The sequence below is a fragment of the Talpa europaea genome (genome assembly GCF_964194135.1).
Source record: "Talpa europaea genome assembly, chromosome: 12".
Lineage (NCBI taxonomy): Eukaryota > Metazoa > Chordata > Mammalia > Eulipotyphla > Talpidae > Talpa > Talpa europaea.
Window position 1 is genome coordinate 46734523 of NC_140079.1, and position 13408 is coordinate 46747930.

The window sequence follows — 13408 nt, forward strand, 5'->3', positions numbered from 1 at the left end:
TGGGGGTGGCGGGGCAGGGACTCAGCACCTCAGCCTCCATGAGTTACTGCCTTTGTCCAGGCAGGACTGCTCAGTCACTTCCTGGCTCGACCCTGTATCCCCAAGTGTGTGACAAGATTAGGGTTTTCTGCTCCGGGCATGGCCACATCGACCCCTCTGCCACCCCTAGCTCATCTCTTCTCCCCTACCCCCACCCATGGAGTCCTGCTGTTCCCAGTCCCTCCCCTAGCCCAGGCCTGGCCACAAAGGACAAAGGATCCCCAGAGTGTCTAAGTCCTCTCTGGGGCCTGGAGAGGCATTAGAGGGACTGTGTTTAGGATAGAAAAGGAGCCTCAGTTTCTTCATCTGCACAGCAGCCCACCTCTGAGTGGACGGACATGGAGGGGCCAGAAAGGGAGGGCCCTGGGGAGGGTAACCTAGGGGTCCCTCTGACCTGGATGTGCCTGGCACCTGTCTGGGCTACACATGGCATGACCACAGCCTCTGGTCACACCTGGGATCCCCCATTTGCGGATGGAGCCAGGGCACCAGAGGAAGGGGTATGAGAACCGGGAATAGGCGTCTCCCAGCAGGAGGTCCCCTCAGGCACCCAGGCCAGCATATGGTCAAGGGGCTCTGGCTAAGTGCTGATAGCCCTCAACTATCTTCAGCAGATCCAAAGCTGTCTAGGTATCTCCCATCTCTGCCCAGGGGATGGTGCGGGGCTTGGGTGAGGCAGCAATAAGGCAAGGCAGCTCCACAGAGGCCCTGGAGAATTCCACTGGGGGTGGGAAGTGGGGGAACTCATTCACCTGACTTCTGGTGTGGGGAGGGAGGACTCTCCTGCTTGCCAGAGAAATGAGGTGAGTGGAAGCTCATGAAGAGCCAGGAAACCCCAGTGGAGGACATGAATGGCTGGCTTCTCTGGTCAGCAGGAAGAGGCCACTTATACAACAGAGGCTTCCTGAACCAGACAGGGGCTAAGGAAAGAGGCTGTCACCTGGGACATTCTCCCCCATTCTGCTGGCCTAGTGCTACCCCCACTCCAAGAGACACCTCTGGCAAATTGAGTGACCCTGGCCAGCCATCAGGTCTCCTCAGACCATGCTGCAAGCCTCCCTTGGCTCACTGGGGGCAGGGGTGTGCCCTACTGGTTTATCTCACCCAGGCTTTTCACTCCTCCCCAGACACTCAGGAAGCGGGGGTGGAAGGGGGACCAGTGGGGGTGGGAGTGTTTAACCCGGCAGGAAGCCCAGGTCACAGCCTCTGCCCAGAGCTGCTCGTCCACCGCCAGCATCATGCGGGGGCTCCTGCTGCTGTGGCTCTTGGCGCTGGGGCTGGGCCTAGAAGGTGGTCTCCAAACCCACAGTCTCTACGACGAGGGTGGGAGCACAGGTGGAGACAATGGTGAGTGACCCTAGGTCCTGCCACTAGGACTGGGGGTGGCCGGGACATTAGGGAGCTGGGAGGGGGCCCAGATCTGGGATGGGAGATGGAGTTGGGGGGAAGGTCCTCCATTTGGGCTTGAGCCCATGGAGCTAGAGGCATTTATGTCCAGTTCTGTCCCACCTGACAAGGAACTCCCAGACTACAGCCCTATGGAGGGACCAGCTGGGAATCTGGGTAACTCCTGGGCTCAAGGACCTCCATCCCCTTCCCTCCTCCAGACAGCGCAGTAGAGTCTTCGGCCAGGCACCAAGGGATACATCCCGGCCTGCGCAGCTTCCCTGGCCAGATCTGCACCAATGACAGTGACAGCCTGGACCTCTCTGACAGCTCTCGGGCGCTTCTGCTGGGCTGGGTGCCCACCAGGCTGGTGCCTGTGCTCTATGGCCTGGTCTTGGCAGTGGGGCTGCCCACCAATGGCCTGGCACTGTGGGTACTGGCCATGCGGGTGCCGAGGCTGCCCTCCACAGTGATGCTGATGAACCTGGCAGCTGCGGACCTGCTGCTGGCCCTGTCACTGCCACTGCGCTTTGTCTACCACCTGCGGGGCCAGCGGTGGCCCTTCGGCGAGGCTGCCTGCCGCCTGGTCACAGCTGCACTCTACAGCCACATGTATTGCTCTGTCCTGCTGCTGGCTGCCATCAGCCTGGACCGCTACCTGGTCGTGGTGTATCCGCTGCGGTCCCGAACCTTTCGAGGCCGATGTCTGGCCACTAGGCTCTGTGCTGCAGCCTGGCTGGTGGCAGTCGCCCTGACCCTGCCCCTGATGCTGCAGCGGCAGACCTTCCTCCTGTCACACTCTGACCACATGCTCTGCCACGATGCGCTGCCCCTCGGCGACCAGGCCACCTATTGGCGGCCGGCCTTTATCTGCCTGGCCGTGATAGGCTGCTTCTTGCCGTTGTTGGTCATGCTGCTGAGCTACGGGGCCACCCTGCGCATGCTGGCCGCCAGTGGACAGCGCTACAACCACGCGCTGAGGCTGACCGGGCTTGTTCTGGCCTCAGCGTTGGCCTTCTTCACGCCCAGCAACGTGTTGCTGCTGCTGCACTACTCGAACCCAGGCCCAGAGGCCTGGGGGGACCTGTATGCCGCCTACATGGCCAGCCTGGCGCTCAGCGCCCTCAACAGCTGCGTGGACCCCTTCGTCTACTACTACGTGTCAGCCGATTTCAGAGCCAAGGTGTGGGAGGGGCTATTCCGCCGGGAACCTAGCACCACCTCCAACTCCCGGGAAGTGGGAGGCGCAGGGACAGGCACCCGGACCTCTTCACTTGTGTGACCACCCCGCAGAAGATGGGGTGTCCAAGGAGGGGACTGAATGGGGTTGATTAGACTCAGAAAGTGAGTTGACTTGGAAATAGTGTTTTTACAGGTGTAATTACTAAGACAAAGGCCACATTGGAGAAGGTGGGCCCTAAATCTGTCAGGACTGGTGTCCTTATGAGGATACAGGGACACACGTCATGTGATGATGGAGGAAGAGGTGCAGTTGATGCAGCCACAAGCCCAGAAATGACTTGGACTGCCGACACCTCCAGAAGATAGGAGAAGGCTGGCCAGATTTTCCCTCCAAACCCCCGGAAGGACTAAACACCCACACCTCCATCTCCTCATTTCCAGAGGCCCAGATTCCAACTTTCTAGGGTAGGTTCTAGGTTTGGGGGCATCTCCTGAGCACTCTGCTCCCCAAAGCCTGGTGTAGCCCATCCTTGGGAATTGTGGGCCCAGCATCCCACTGTCACTCATTCTACAAGGCAGCCACCTCATCCTCCACCCGTGGTCTGGTTGCTCTTCTCACTGGATGTTAACTTCCTGTGGATCAGGTGGGTAGGGCAGGGGGGCTGTCCAGGGACAGGGACTGCAGATCTTCAAACTCCACCCCAAGTGGTCTGCGGTCTGCTGAGTCAAGTTGTGTCTGCAGAGGGCAGTGCAAGCATCCCCGCAATACATGCAGCACTCCCAACTCTGGCGAGCAGTATGGAGTGTTGGTGAGAGCCACGGAGACCTCAAAACCCTCAAAATGCAGTGAAGCCATTCCTGGGCTTCTCATTGGGCCCAGACATCTCTGGTCTAGGGAAGACAGAGCCGGTGAGCCTGGTGCCCCAGGACACAAACACCCTGAAAAGCTGGGCAGCATGCGGAAGAGCAGCCAGTCCATCCCTCTCAACAGACTGCTGTGGTGATGTTGCGGTTTTCCAGGATGTGACCAATGGGGGGCGCCAGGTGAAGGGCAGCGGGACTTGTCTGTATTGGCCTAATTTCTTATAAATGTATGAGTATCTATGATTATCTCAGGGTGCAGGTGTTTGAAACCCCCCTCCCACCCCCTCTGAAGATTGGGCTGTAGATGAAGGACTGAAGGTGCAGGGGCCTGATGGCAGTCACCCACGGGGGCTTCAGCCCCATCCCTGACTCTGGAACCAGCTGTTATTACACCAGCGGTCTCTCCTGTAAGTGGCTTAGTCCTGATGAGACAGTGCTACCTGATGGAGGGATCCCTTTCTGGCCTGAGAGCCAGGATGAGCAGCATTAGCGGAAACAAACGCCGTGGAGAGAGGGAGAGCCCAGGCTGCCAGGAGGGGGCTGGTCCTCCAGGTGGGCTGCTGGGAGATGAGAGCCACAGGGTTGAGACCTGCCCTGGGCCTGTTCCAGAGGCAGGAGCTGAACGTGCATTTGCAAGAATTCAGGGCTTTCCCAGAGTCTGGGGCTGTCCCCACCAAACGATCAGGGACTCCTGTGACAAGACAGCAGTGTAGGGGCCCCTGGGGCAATTTGGGGTCTAATCTGAGGACTCAGTGCACCTGGGGGTACCCCCTGGGGAGGCCAGGGTTTTGGAGAAAGGCTGCCTGTTTTGTTTAGAAGTTGCTGGTGGATGAATGGATGTCAACTCCTTGGTGTGGCTCGAAGTCGTTGCCCCTCCCCCAACCCCCCAGTGACCCTCCTGGAATGTCCCTACTCTCAGGAGAAAAACAACAGGCTTAGGAGCTGCTGTGGCCAAAAGAGAGGGGGACAGCCAGCCCTGAAACTGGGGCTGGGGTGCCTATAGCTCCAGCTGCAGCTGGGTGGGGACTGGGGTCGCAGGGGGCCTATCATATGGCAGATCTCTGCACTCTGGGTTTACTTGGAGGCAGGGGTCACCTGGGGATGAGTTGCTAGGCAGGTCTCCATCAGCAGTCCCCTCCAGGCGGGGCTGATGAGGACAGGACACAGTCAGAGCACTTCCTCCTGGTGGGACGGGGGTGGCTGTCAGGAAGAGAAGTCACTGACTACTGGGGAAGAAGGACACTACTGGCTGCCAGACCAGGGGGACGGTGAGTCCCTGTGGCTCAGCCCACAGCCTCCTCCCGTTAAGACAGCAGATCTCCACCAGCGAGGGGACAATGCCAGCCAGGCCCCTTGGGAACCCACCCACCCCCACCAGGCCACTGTGATGGGTGGGGTTGCTGGAGTCCCGTTTGGGACCAACCATCTTCCCAATCGAAAACGCTCTAGAACTCAATTCTGCAGTGAGAGGGGGGAGGATGCAAAGGGGGGGCCCTTGGTGGCCAACAAAGGCAGCATGAGAGTGACCAAGCATTCCTGAAATAACCATGAGTGGTTGTGAGGGGCAGGAGGGAGCAGCGGGGCGTGGCCATAAAGCTCAGCTCCCAGGATCCTCCAGTGACCCCATCCTGCCTCTAAACTGTGGTCAGGATTATATACATTTGGGGGCAACAACATTCAACTAAACAAATACACACACACACACACACACAAAAGAGTGTGTGGAAGTAGGAACTAGATGGGTAGATTCATCCCCTCACTTTCCTGGTGCAACCCTACACTCTAATTTTGCAAGCTACTCTGCCCTGTGACTGGATGAAGGGCAACCTCACTGTTCTTTCTTACGACTGCATGCTACCCTATGATTATGACAAATTTGAAAGTATCACAAAAATCCTCTTTCCAAACAAAAACACAAAAACAGAGCAGACCTCTTGGAAGGCCCTAGAGACCACTGGCAGATGGGGAAGAGGATACACCAGGGAGAGTTTAAAGCCGCACACATGACAACTAGGCTGGGGGATGCGCAAGGACATGTGGATATCAACAGCTTCAAAGCTGCTGTTTTTTTGGCAAAGTGAAACAATAGTCACACCAAGTAGACTGAAAAGCTTTTTTTTTTAAAGGTTTATTTATTTATTTATACAAGAGCTGGGGTACAGGCCAGAGGTGTGGGGGGTGAGAGGATTCACCAGAGACAGACTGGGGAACAGAACAGGCAGACTGACTGAAACACACCACTGAGGGGAGCAGCGGGTGAGCCAGGAGAGGTCTGCTGCGCCCTGTGGGTAGCTCCCTGGCCGGCCGGGGAATCAAACTCATGCTGCGGTGGCTGTGAATAGCTTCATGGGTTGCGTCTTAATCCCTTGCGCCACTAGGGAGGCCCGGACTGAAAAGTTTCAGGACATATATTGTATGTAATATCTAGAGTGACTACTAAAAACTAATGCCTAAATGCCCACAGCTGGATTTACATGGTATTACATGGCCCCAAGGGGGCCACAGAAGGAGGAAGGGAAGGGACAAAATAAAAATATCGTAGCAGTAGCCAGAATCCAGCCCTAGGGGCAGAGTCAATGCACGTGGACAGAGCCAGGCACCTGGTTCAGCTCACACACCCCTGCAGTTCTGGGTTTGTGGGTACTGGTGGGTGTGCTAAGCGGGGATCAACGTTAGCCTTTGTCATTGATGTGCGGTGAAGGGGTGCCGCAGACCAGCACAGCAGTAGATGATGAGGCCACCTCAGGGTTGAGAGAAGCGTGCAGGGTGGTCAGGGCGTTGGTGAAAGAAATGACAAACAGACACACTTCAAGAGTGAAAATCTGAGTGTGATTTTCTTTAAGTTTGTGACTAGTATATATGTTTTCTAAAAGCACAGGAATGAATATCAAAGAAATTAGCTTGCTCGCTGGCTCAGTCTATCACTATCAGGGAGGTGATCTACATAACAAGCAATGACCATTATAGAAGAAAGGAGGAAGTTTAGAAAGACAGATAAGGGATTAAAGTTTGTAGTTCTAGAAAGACAGGATAAGATTTTTAGCATTCTTGTAGTGGTTCTTGGTGGTCGTTAGTTATCTTTTGATAAGCTTCTGCCTTTTCAGGGAACTTCTGCTGCACTTTCTCTGCTTCAGGCTGTTCTCCCCCCCGCGCGCTGGTTGCCCAGCCGGATCTAGGGACCGTGGCGAAAGCCATTCCTAAAGATCACTGCGGGGGGAGGTGCAGCAGGTAGGGTTTTGCTGTTCTCCCCCTGCGCGCTGGTTGCCCAGCCGGACCTAGGGACGGTTAGCCCTAAAGGTCACTGCAGGGGGAGGTGCAGCAAAGGGGTGACCCTGACCCTGAACTGAAGAGACCCTCCTCCAAGGAAGGCAGGGCTCAGATAGAAGCAGCCAAGCAGCCTGAAGCCCCGCGTGCACCAGCCCCCAGGGAAGGGCCCTCACCTGCCTAACTGGTCAAACTGTTGCTTAAACCTCTTGAGTTTGCCATAACTTATAACCCAGAGATACCCCCTCTAGGAAGTCTGCCTAGCAGCAACCTCTCAGCTCGTCTGAGCTTTCAACCAGGCACAGATGTTTGGGCGTATTGCAGTCTCGTAGCAAGAACCCTGAGTGAGTGTGGCCAGAACTCACCCCCTCTTTCACACCTGGTGACCCTGAGTGATCAGGTTCCTCTTACCCCACTACCACCCAGGGTAATGCCTGAGCACCCCGCCTGCCTTCAGCAAGGGTCAGGTGGGGAGGGGTTAGTCAGAACTCCCTCAACCCCCACTCTCCTGCGTCCCCTTAGTAATTTTCCATCCACTGCCCTCCCAGCTATAAATCCCCACTTTTTCTTATAGTATCTGGAGTTAGGGCCAACTTCTCCATTGCAGAATCTCTTTACAGGGATCCCCACAGCCATCTAGATGGCCCCATGATATAAAGTCTTCCTTGCAGTGTGTAACAGGCCTGTCCTAGGGTCAAGTTGCTGGGAGGGCTCGCACGGCCTCACCCCGCACATATGGGGCCGTTGTCTGAGGTGTGTTGTGTATGGCAGGGGTGGAAAGATCTCCCATGTTGACCCCTCATCTTTACTCTCACTCCATGCCCAGGTCCAGGGCAAGTTCTAGGAAGGGAATGGGGCTTGGCAGCTAAGACCCAGCTCTCAACTGTTCCCCCACCCTCCTCTGCCTTTCTTTGAGAGAGGAGCAGCTAAGGAGCAAGGTGGGGCTTGGTTTCCAGGAAGCCTGGGAGATCCTGTACCAGGATCCCTGAGCACAGCCTCCATAGGAGGGCGTCAGCAACCCCCATTTCACAGGGGGAAATATTTAGGCTCAAGCAATTTCATCAAATAAAGGCACTCGCAGATGCAGTAATGTGTGAATAATAACACAATAGAGTCCGCAAAGGACGCCACCTTTGTTCTAGGGCTGTTCGTGAGCTGTTTCCTGGGGCACACTGTGGCCTCTGGGGTGGTGGTGGGAACAGCTACCCTGAATTCCTGCCCTGACACAGCTGCAGTTTTTGCAGTGCCATAGGGGCTGCAAAGCAGCATCAGCATGTCAAAGAAATCAGGGCGCTGCTATGGGGCTGCTAGGCCAGCGGCACACAGGCCAGGAGGTGCCTGACCCTCCTGCGGGTGGGGTGGGAAGTGGAGCCCTGGGAGACTGTTCCCCCACTCTCCACCCCACCCCCACCTCCCACCCAGTAGTTCTTGGATGGACATGGGGGCAGTGAGTTGCAGGTGGCATGGGTGGCTCTCAGCACTTGCTTGCATCCTTCTGGGGATATCATTGCCTGCAGCGCTGGCTTTCAAACTCATTCCTTCTGTTTGAAATTACTATAAACTTTTTAAAAATGAAGTCTGACTACAACAAATCAACCCAGACTGGCTCTAGGAAAAGCAGATAGAAGCCAGGCTGCCCCACCGCAGCCCATCATGCAGCTGGTTGCTAAGAGTCCCAGTCCAAGCTCCCTTCCTCATGGCTACTTCCTCAGGGATGCCCACCAACCCTGACTGCGCTACGGCCCCGTCACCCAGTGTGAATAGCTAGAGGCTGGAGGACAAACACCAAGTCCATTTTTTTAGTGTCTGAGTTCAGAGAAGCTGCCTGATAATGTTGGTTCAATGTGAAAATCATGATTAAAAACATTGATGAGGGGTCTCCCTGGTGGTGCAAGGGATTAAACCTCAGCACTATGAAGCTATCTGCAGCCACTGCAGCATGAATTCAATCCCCAGCCAGCCAGGGAGCAACCCACATGGCACAGCAGGTCTCTCCTGTCTTGCCCGCTGCTCCCCTCAGCAGTGTATTTCGGTCAGTCTGCCTGTTCTGTTTCCTGCTCTGTCTCTGGTGGATCCTCTCACCCCCCACATCTCTGGCCTGTACCCCAGTTCTTGTACGCATGAATAAATCTTTTAAAAAAATAAAGGGCCTCCCCGGTGGCGCAGCGGTTGAGCGCTGGGTTGCGAAGCTGTCCGCGGCCTCTGTGGCGCCGGTTCGATCCCCGGCTGCTCCCCGGCCACCGGAGGAGGATCCCACAGGGCGCGCAGACCTCTCCTGCCGCCCGCTGCTCACCTCAGCAGTATACTTCGGTCCTTCTGCCTGCTTTGCTCCCCGCTCTGGCTCTGGTGAATTCTCTCACCCTCCCGCGCTTCTGACTGTACCCAGTGCATGTATAAACAAAAACAAACAAATAAATAAATAAAACATGCCTCTATTTAAAAAAAATAAATAAAAATAAATAAAAATAAAAGCATTAATGAATTTGGCAAATGTGCAATGGTGTTCCTGTGGGCGTGAGTGGGGTGCATAGTTAAGAAACTCTGCTCTAGTGATTAATGAGAGTTCGGAGGACGAGTATGCTCCCGAAGGTTTCCATCTTCAGGCCAGGACAAAGCAGGACTATAGCGTCCAGATGCAGCATGTTCTCCCCAGGGCACTTGCCAGGAGTGATAGGGCAAATTAACTGGATCCAGGCCCAGTTCCCGCAGGCCCAGCACCAAGGAGGGGCTAAAGCTCTCACAGTGTACAATCCATTCAGTCTAATGAGAGAGAACACAAACATTCGGGGATACGGGGAGAAGGCCTGTGGAGATGGAAGGATACCCCGGGGCGATGGGCTACAAGCCAGCCACTCCCTGGGCCCAGACCATGGATGAGGCCAAAGGGCCCTTCCCTAAAGGGTGTGTGGCCCTGCTGGAGCTTTAACGTCACACTCAGGCCTCCAGAGAGGGAGAGAATAAATTCCTGGTGTTTGTTTTTCAAAGATTTATTTATGCATACAAGAGCTGGGGTACAGGCCAGAGATGCGGGGCGGGGGGAGCGGTGGGGGGGGCGGTGAGAGGATCCACCAGAGACAGAGTGGGGAACAGAACAGGCAGATTGAGCGAAATACACTGCTGAGGGGAGCAGCAGGTGAGACAGGAGAGGTCTGCTGCACCATGTGGGTCGCTCCCTGGCTGGAGGGGATCAAACCGGCACTGCAGAGGCTGTGGAGAGCTTCACAGCACTGCGCTCAACAGCCTGCACAACCGGGGAGGCCCAAATTCCTGGTGTTTTCAGTGGCTACCTTATTGTAACAGCCACAGGACACTATTCCCAGGGTCATTATTCAGGCGAGGTGTAGGGGCAACACAGGCCACTGAGCAGGTTCTCTATGATCCAGCAGACCAGACCAGGTAAAAGAGTCGTCCTGGAGCCCTCAGTGGCTTTTGCAGGCTTTTATTGGGATTTACCAGGCACATGGCAGGCAGGGGTGCCGGGGAGCCAGGAGGCTGGCAAGCCTCCCAGCCCCCAGCAAGTCCTCACTCTATCTGGGCTCTCTGGCGTTCTCTGGTGGCCTTGTTCGCGTGGTGCTTCTGCTTCTCTGCTTCTTTCTCAGCTTCTGCTGGCATCCCCGTGAGCCCGCCCCTAAAAGCCCAGTCTCAGCCCAGGTGAATTCCATCTACACATGCCCACACCCTATTCCAGGTACCCGCCATCAGGCATGCATTCAGGACCACAGGGTTCCATCATCTATCCTGATGGTGGGAGGGCAGAAAAGCCTGATACTTTTACTTTACCCTACACGATGGTATAAGTGTCTCCCAATTCTTAAGTCAATGAAGAAACAGGGCTCAGTTCTGACAAGCAGGGTAGAGTCAGAGTGATCTAAATGTCGATTTCACTGAAATTAGAATCAGAAGAGAGGAGAGGCCCATCTTGGGGATGCCAGGGGCTCAGTTCCTCAGCCTCAGAGGTGCAGGCGGGGAGGAGGCACCCCTAGATGCCCATCCTGAGATGCCCTCACCCCAGGCCAAGAGGGACAGCTGGTCATCCTAGAGGCAGGTGTGTGAACTTGCTGCAGCTATGCAACAAAACACCACAAGCTGTGTGGCTTGAAAAACAGAAATTTATTGTCTGTGGATCTGGAGTTACCTAGGAGGGGCTGATGCTGTTACCAAGATCAAAGTGTCTGTTGGCAGATAGGTTCCTTCCAAAGGTCACCAGGGGGCACCCCCTCCCCTCTGCTGGGCTCCTCCCTCTGTGCAGGTCCCTGTCCTAATTTCCCCTTTTCACTAGGACGCCAGTCATACTGGATTCAAATTCACCCTAATGACTTTGTTTTAACTTGATGCTTTCTTTAAAGATAATCAGACTGTAACGCAACCAACCCATAGCAGGCAGGTTCTTTACCGGTTCTAGCAGCCATGTTGTCTTCATGCTCTCCGCTGTTCGTCGTCGCCGCACTCCGTCACACTCTGCCACTCTCCGCCGGACTCCTTCATCCTCTGCACCACTCCACCACACTGCACTCCGCTGCATCACCCTTATAAGCCCCGGCCTTGGCCCAGGTGAATCCCATCTACATAGGCCCACACCCTACTCCAGGCGCCCACCATTAGGCATGCATTCAGGACTGCAGGGATCCTTCATTATGCCTAATGGTGAGAGGGGGCAGAAAAGCCTGATACTTTTTTACGTTACCCTACACAGATTCTGTTGCTGGGAGTGTTACAGACTGGGTGTGCACACCGCCCCAAACTTGTTACACCCCTAACCCCAACTGGTGAGATGGTATTGGGAAATGTGACCTTGGGGGTGATTATGTTACAGGGCAACCCCAATATGAAATGGGTGGTCTCACTGTGGGTCCTCACCTACGCACTTAAAAGGGACTTATTAATACTCAACAGCAGGCACACACAAAAGGTTAATAAAGTGTTTATTTACAAAAGAAAGGAAAATAAATATCTCAGGAAGAAAAAGAGGGAGGTAAATTTGTGAATGTGTCCTACCAGTTCTGCTGAACTGGAATCCCGAGGGCATGCTGAGAGCTGGCAAAAAGCCAAGAGCCGTGAGGCCAAGAGAGCAAGCCAAGGCCCACGTGTCTGGTTTTATGCCAACCCTGGCTGCTTAACCCCACCCTCAGGTCCCAGCCACCCTCCCTGTGGTGATGATGGGATTTGTCTTTCCCAATGCCTTGATGGCTTTAGGCTGGAGTGGGGGGTGGGGTCCACAAAGTCTGCATGGAATTAGCTCAGGACATCCTTTCCCCCTGTAGGATAAGGAAAAATGTATCAGGCTTTTCTGCCCTCCTGCCATCAGGATAGATGACGGATCCTTGCAGTCCTGAATGCATGCCTGATGGTGGGCACCTGGAATAGGGTGTGGGCCTAGGTAGATGGGATTCAGCTGGGCTGAGACTGCGCTTTTATAGGGCGGCGTCATGGGGACACCAGCAGAAGCTGAAAGAGAAGCCGAGAGAGAAGCAGAGCCATGAGAAGAGCAGAGAGAATGTGAGAGAAGGCCGGAGAGCCCAGAGTGAAGACTTGCTGGGGGCTGGGAGGCCTGCCAGCCTAACGGCCCCCCAGCGCCCCTGCCTGCTATGTACCGGGTAAATCCCATAAAAGACCTGCAAAAACCACTGAGGACTCCGACTCCTCCTTTACCCGGTCTGCTGGATCAGAAAACCTGTACTGTGTCCCTTCCTGCCCCTACACCCCCTAACAGTTAGTTAAATGAAGTCACCCAGGTGGATCCCAATAACAGGAAGAGTCTGTATAAGGAGAGGAAGACACCACACGTGCCTCTCTTTCTCTTTCCATGCGCATGCAGCAAGGAAGAGCCACAGGAGGACATAGGGGGTGTGGGGGGAGGGGGAGTGTCATCTAAGAGAGGTCTCACCAAGAGCCAAATCAACCAGAACCTTGATCTTGGACTTCCCAGTCTCTTGAACCTTGAGAAATAAATGTCTGTTGTTGAAGTCACAGGTTATTGGATATTTTCTCATGGTGGCTGGAACTAACCAAGGGGGGAGTTAGGATTTCAGGAAACAAATTTTGGGGAGTCACAACTTGGCCCTTTACTGCAGGGCAAGGCATCCTCCAGACAAAGTATATGGGATGTGGAGGGTCTTGGGCCACAGCAAACCTGGACCTTCCTGCTCTCCCCCTAACACATTCCTTCTGCCCAATTCCCATGGCTACACTGATGGTATAGGCCCCACTTCCCACCCTGCGCCAGGCCACTATAGCCCAGAGACCCCTGTCACAGCCCCTTACCCTGCTGAGCAAATGTGCTGCATACCTGCCCCTCGCACCAGGATCCCAGAACCCCTACCCCCACTGCACATCTGACTAACTTTCACCAAGCCTTTTTTCCCTCTTATCCTACCCCAGATCAATGCCTTGGGTTCACCCGACTGTGCTTGGACTGGAGGGTAGGACCCCACTTCTCAGCCAGACCAGGAGGCCCTCAAAGGTAGGTCATATCTAGTTTCATCCCCAGTGCCCAGCACCAGAGGTATTAAAAGCTGTTTGTCAAGCAAGCGGGTGAGTGGCTGTAGGCCCAGGGACACAGCTACCCAGCAAAGCCCAGTGTGTGACTGAGCCTAGAGTGGACACTGCCTCTTGGCACATCCTCCTTGAACCAGGCTGCAGGGCAGACACACCTGTGATGGAGGCAGGTGCCTGC

The 13408-nt window shown here is 55.1% G+C and overlaps 1 protein-coding gene across 1 annotated transcript; it reads left to right on the forward strand.

Annotated features, from left to right (window-relative positions):
- Nucleotides 1-1277: 1277 nt before the first annotated feature.
- On the forward strand, nt 1278-2707 carry F2RL3 (F2R like thrombin or trypsin receptor 3; the record flags this gene model as incomplete). Its single annotated transcript, XM_084250017.1, has 2 exons — nt 1278-1386; nt 1647-2707. The coding sequence occupies 2 exons, from the start codon at nt 1278-1280 to the stop codon at nt 2705-2707; spliced, it is 1170 nt and encodes a 389-aa protein (XP_084106143.1).
- Nucleotides 2708-13408: the final 10701 nt, after the last annotated feature.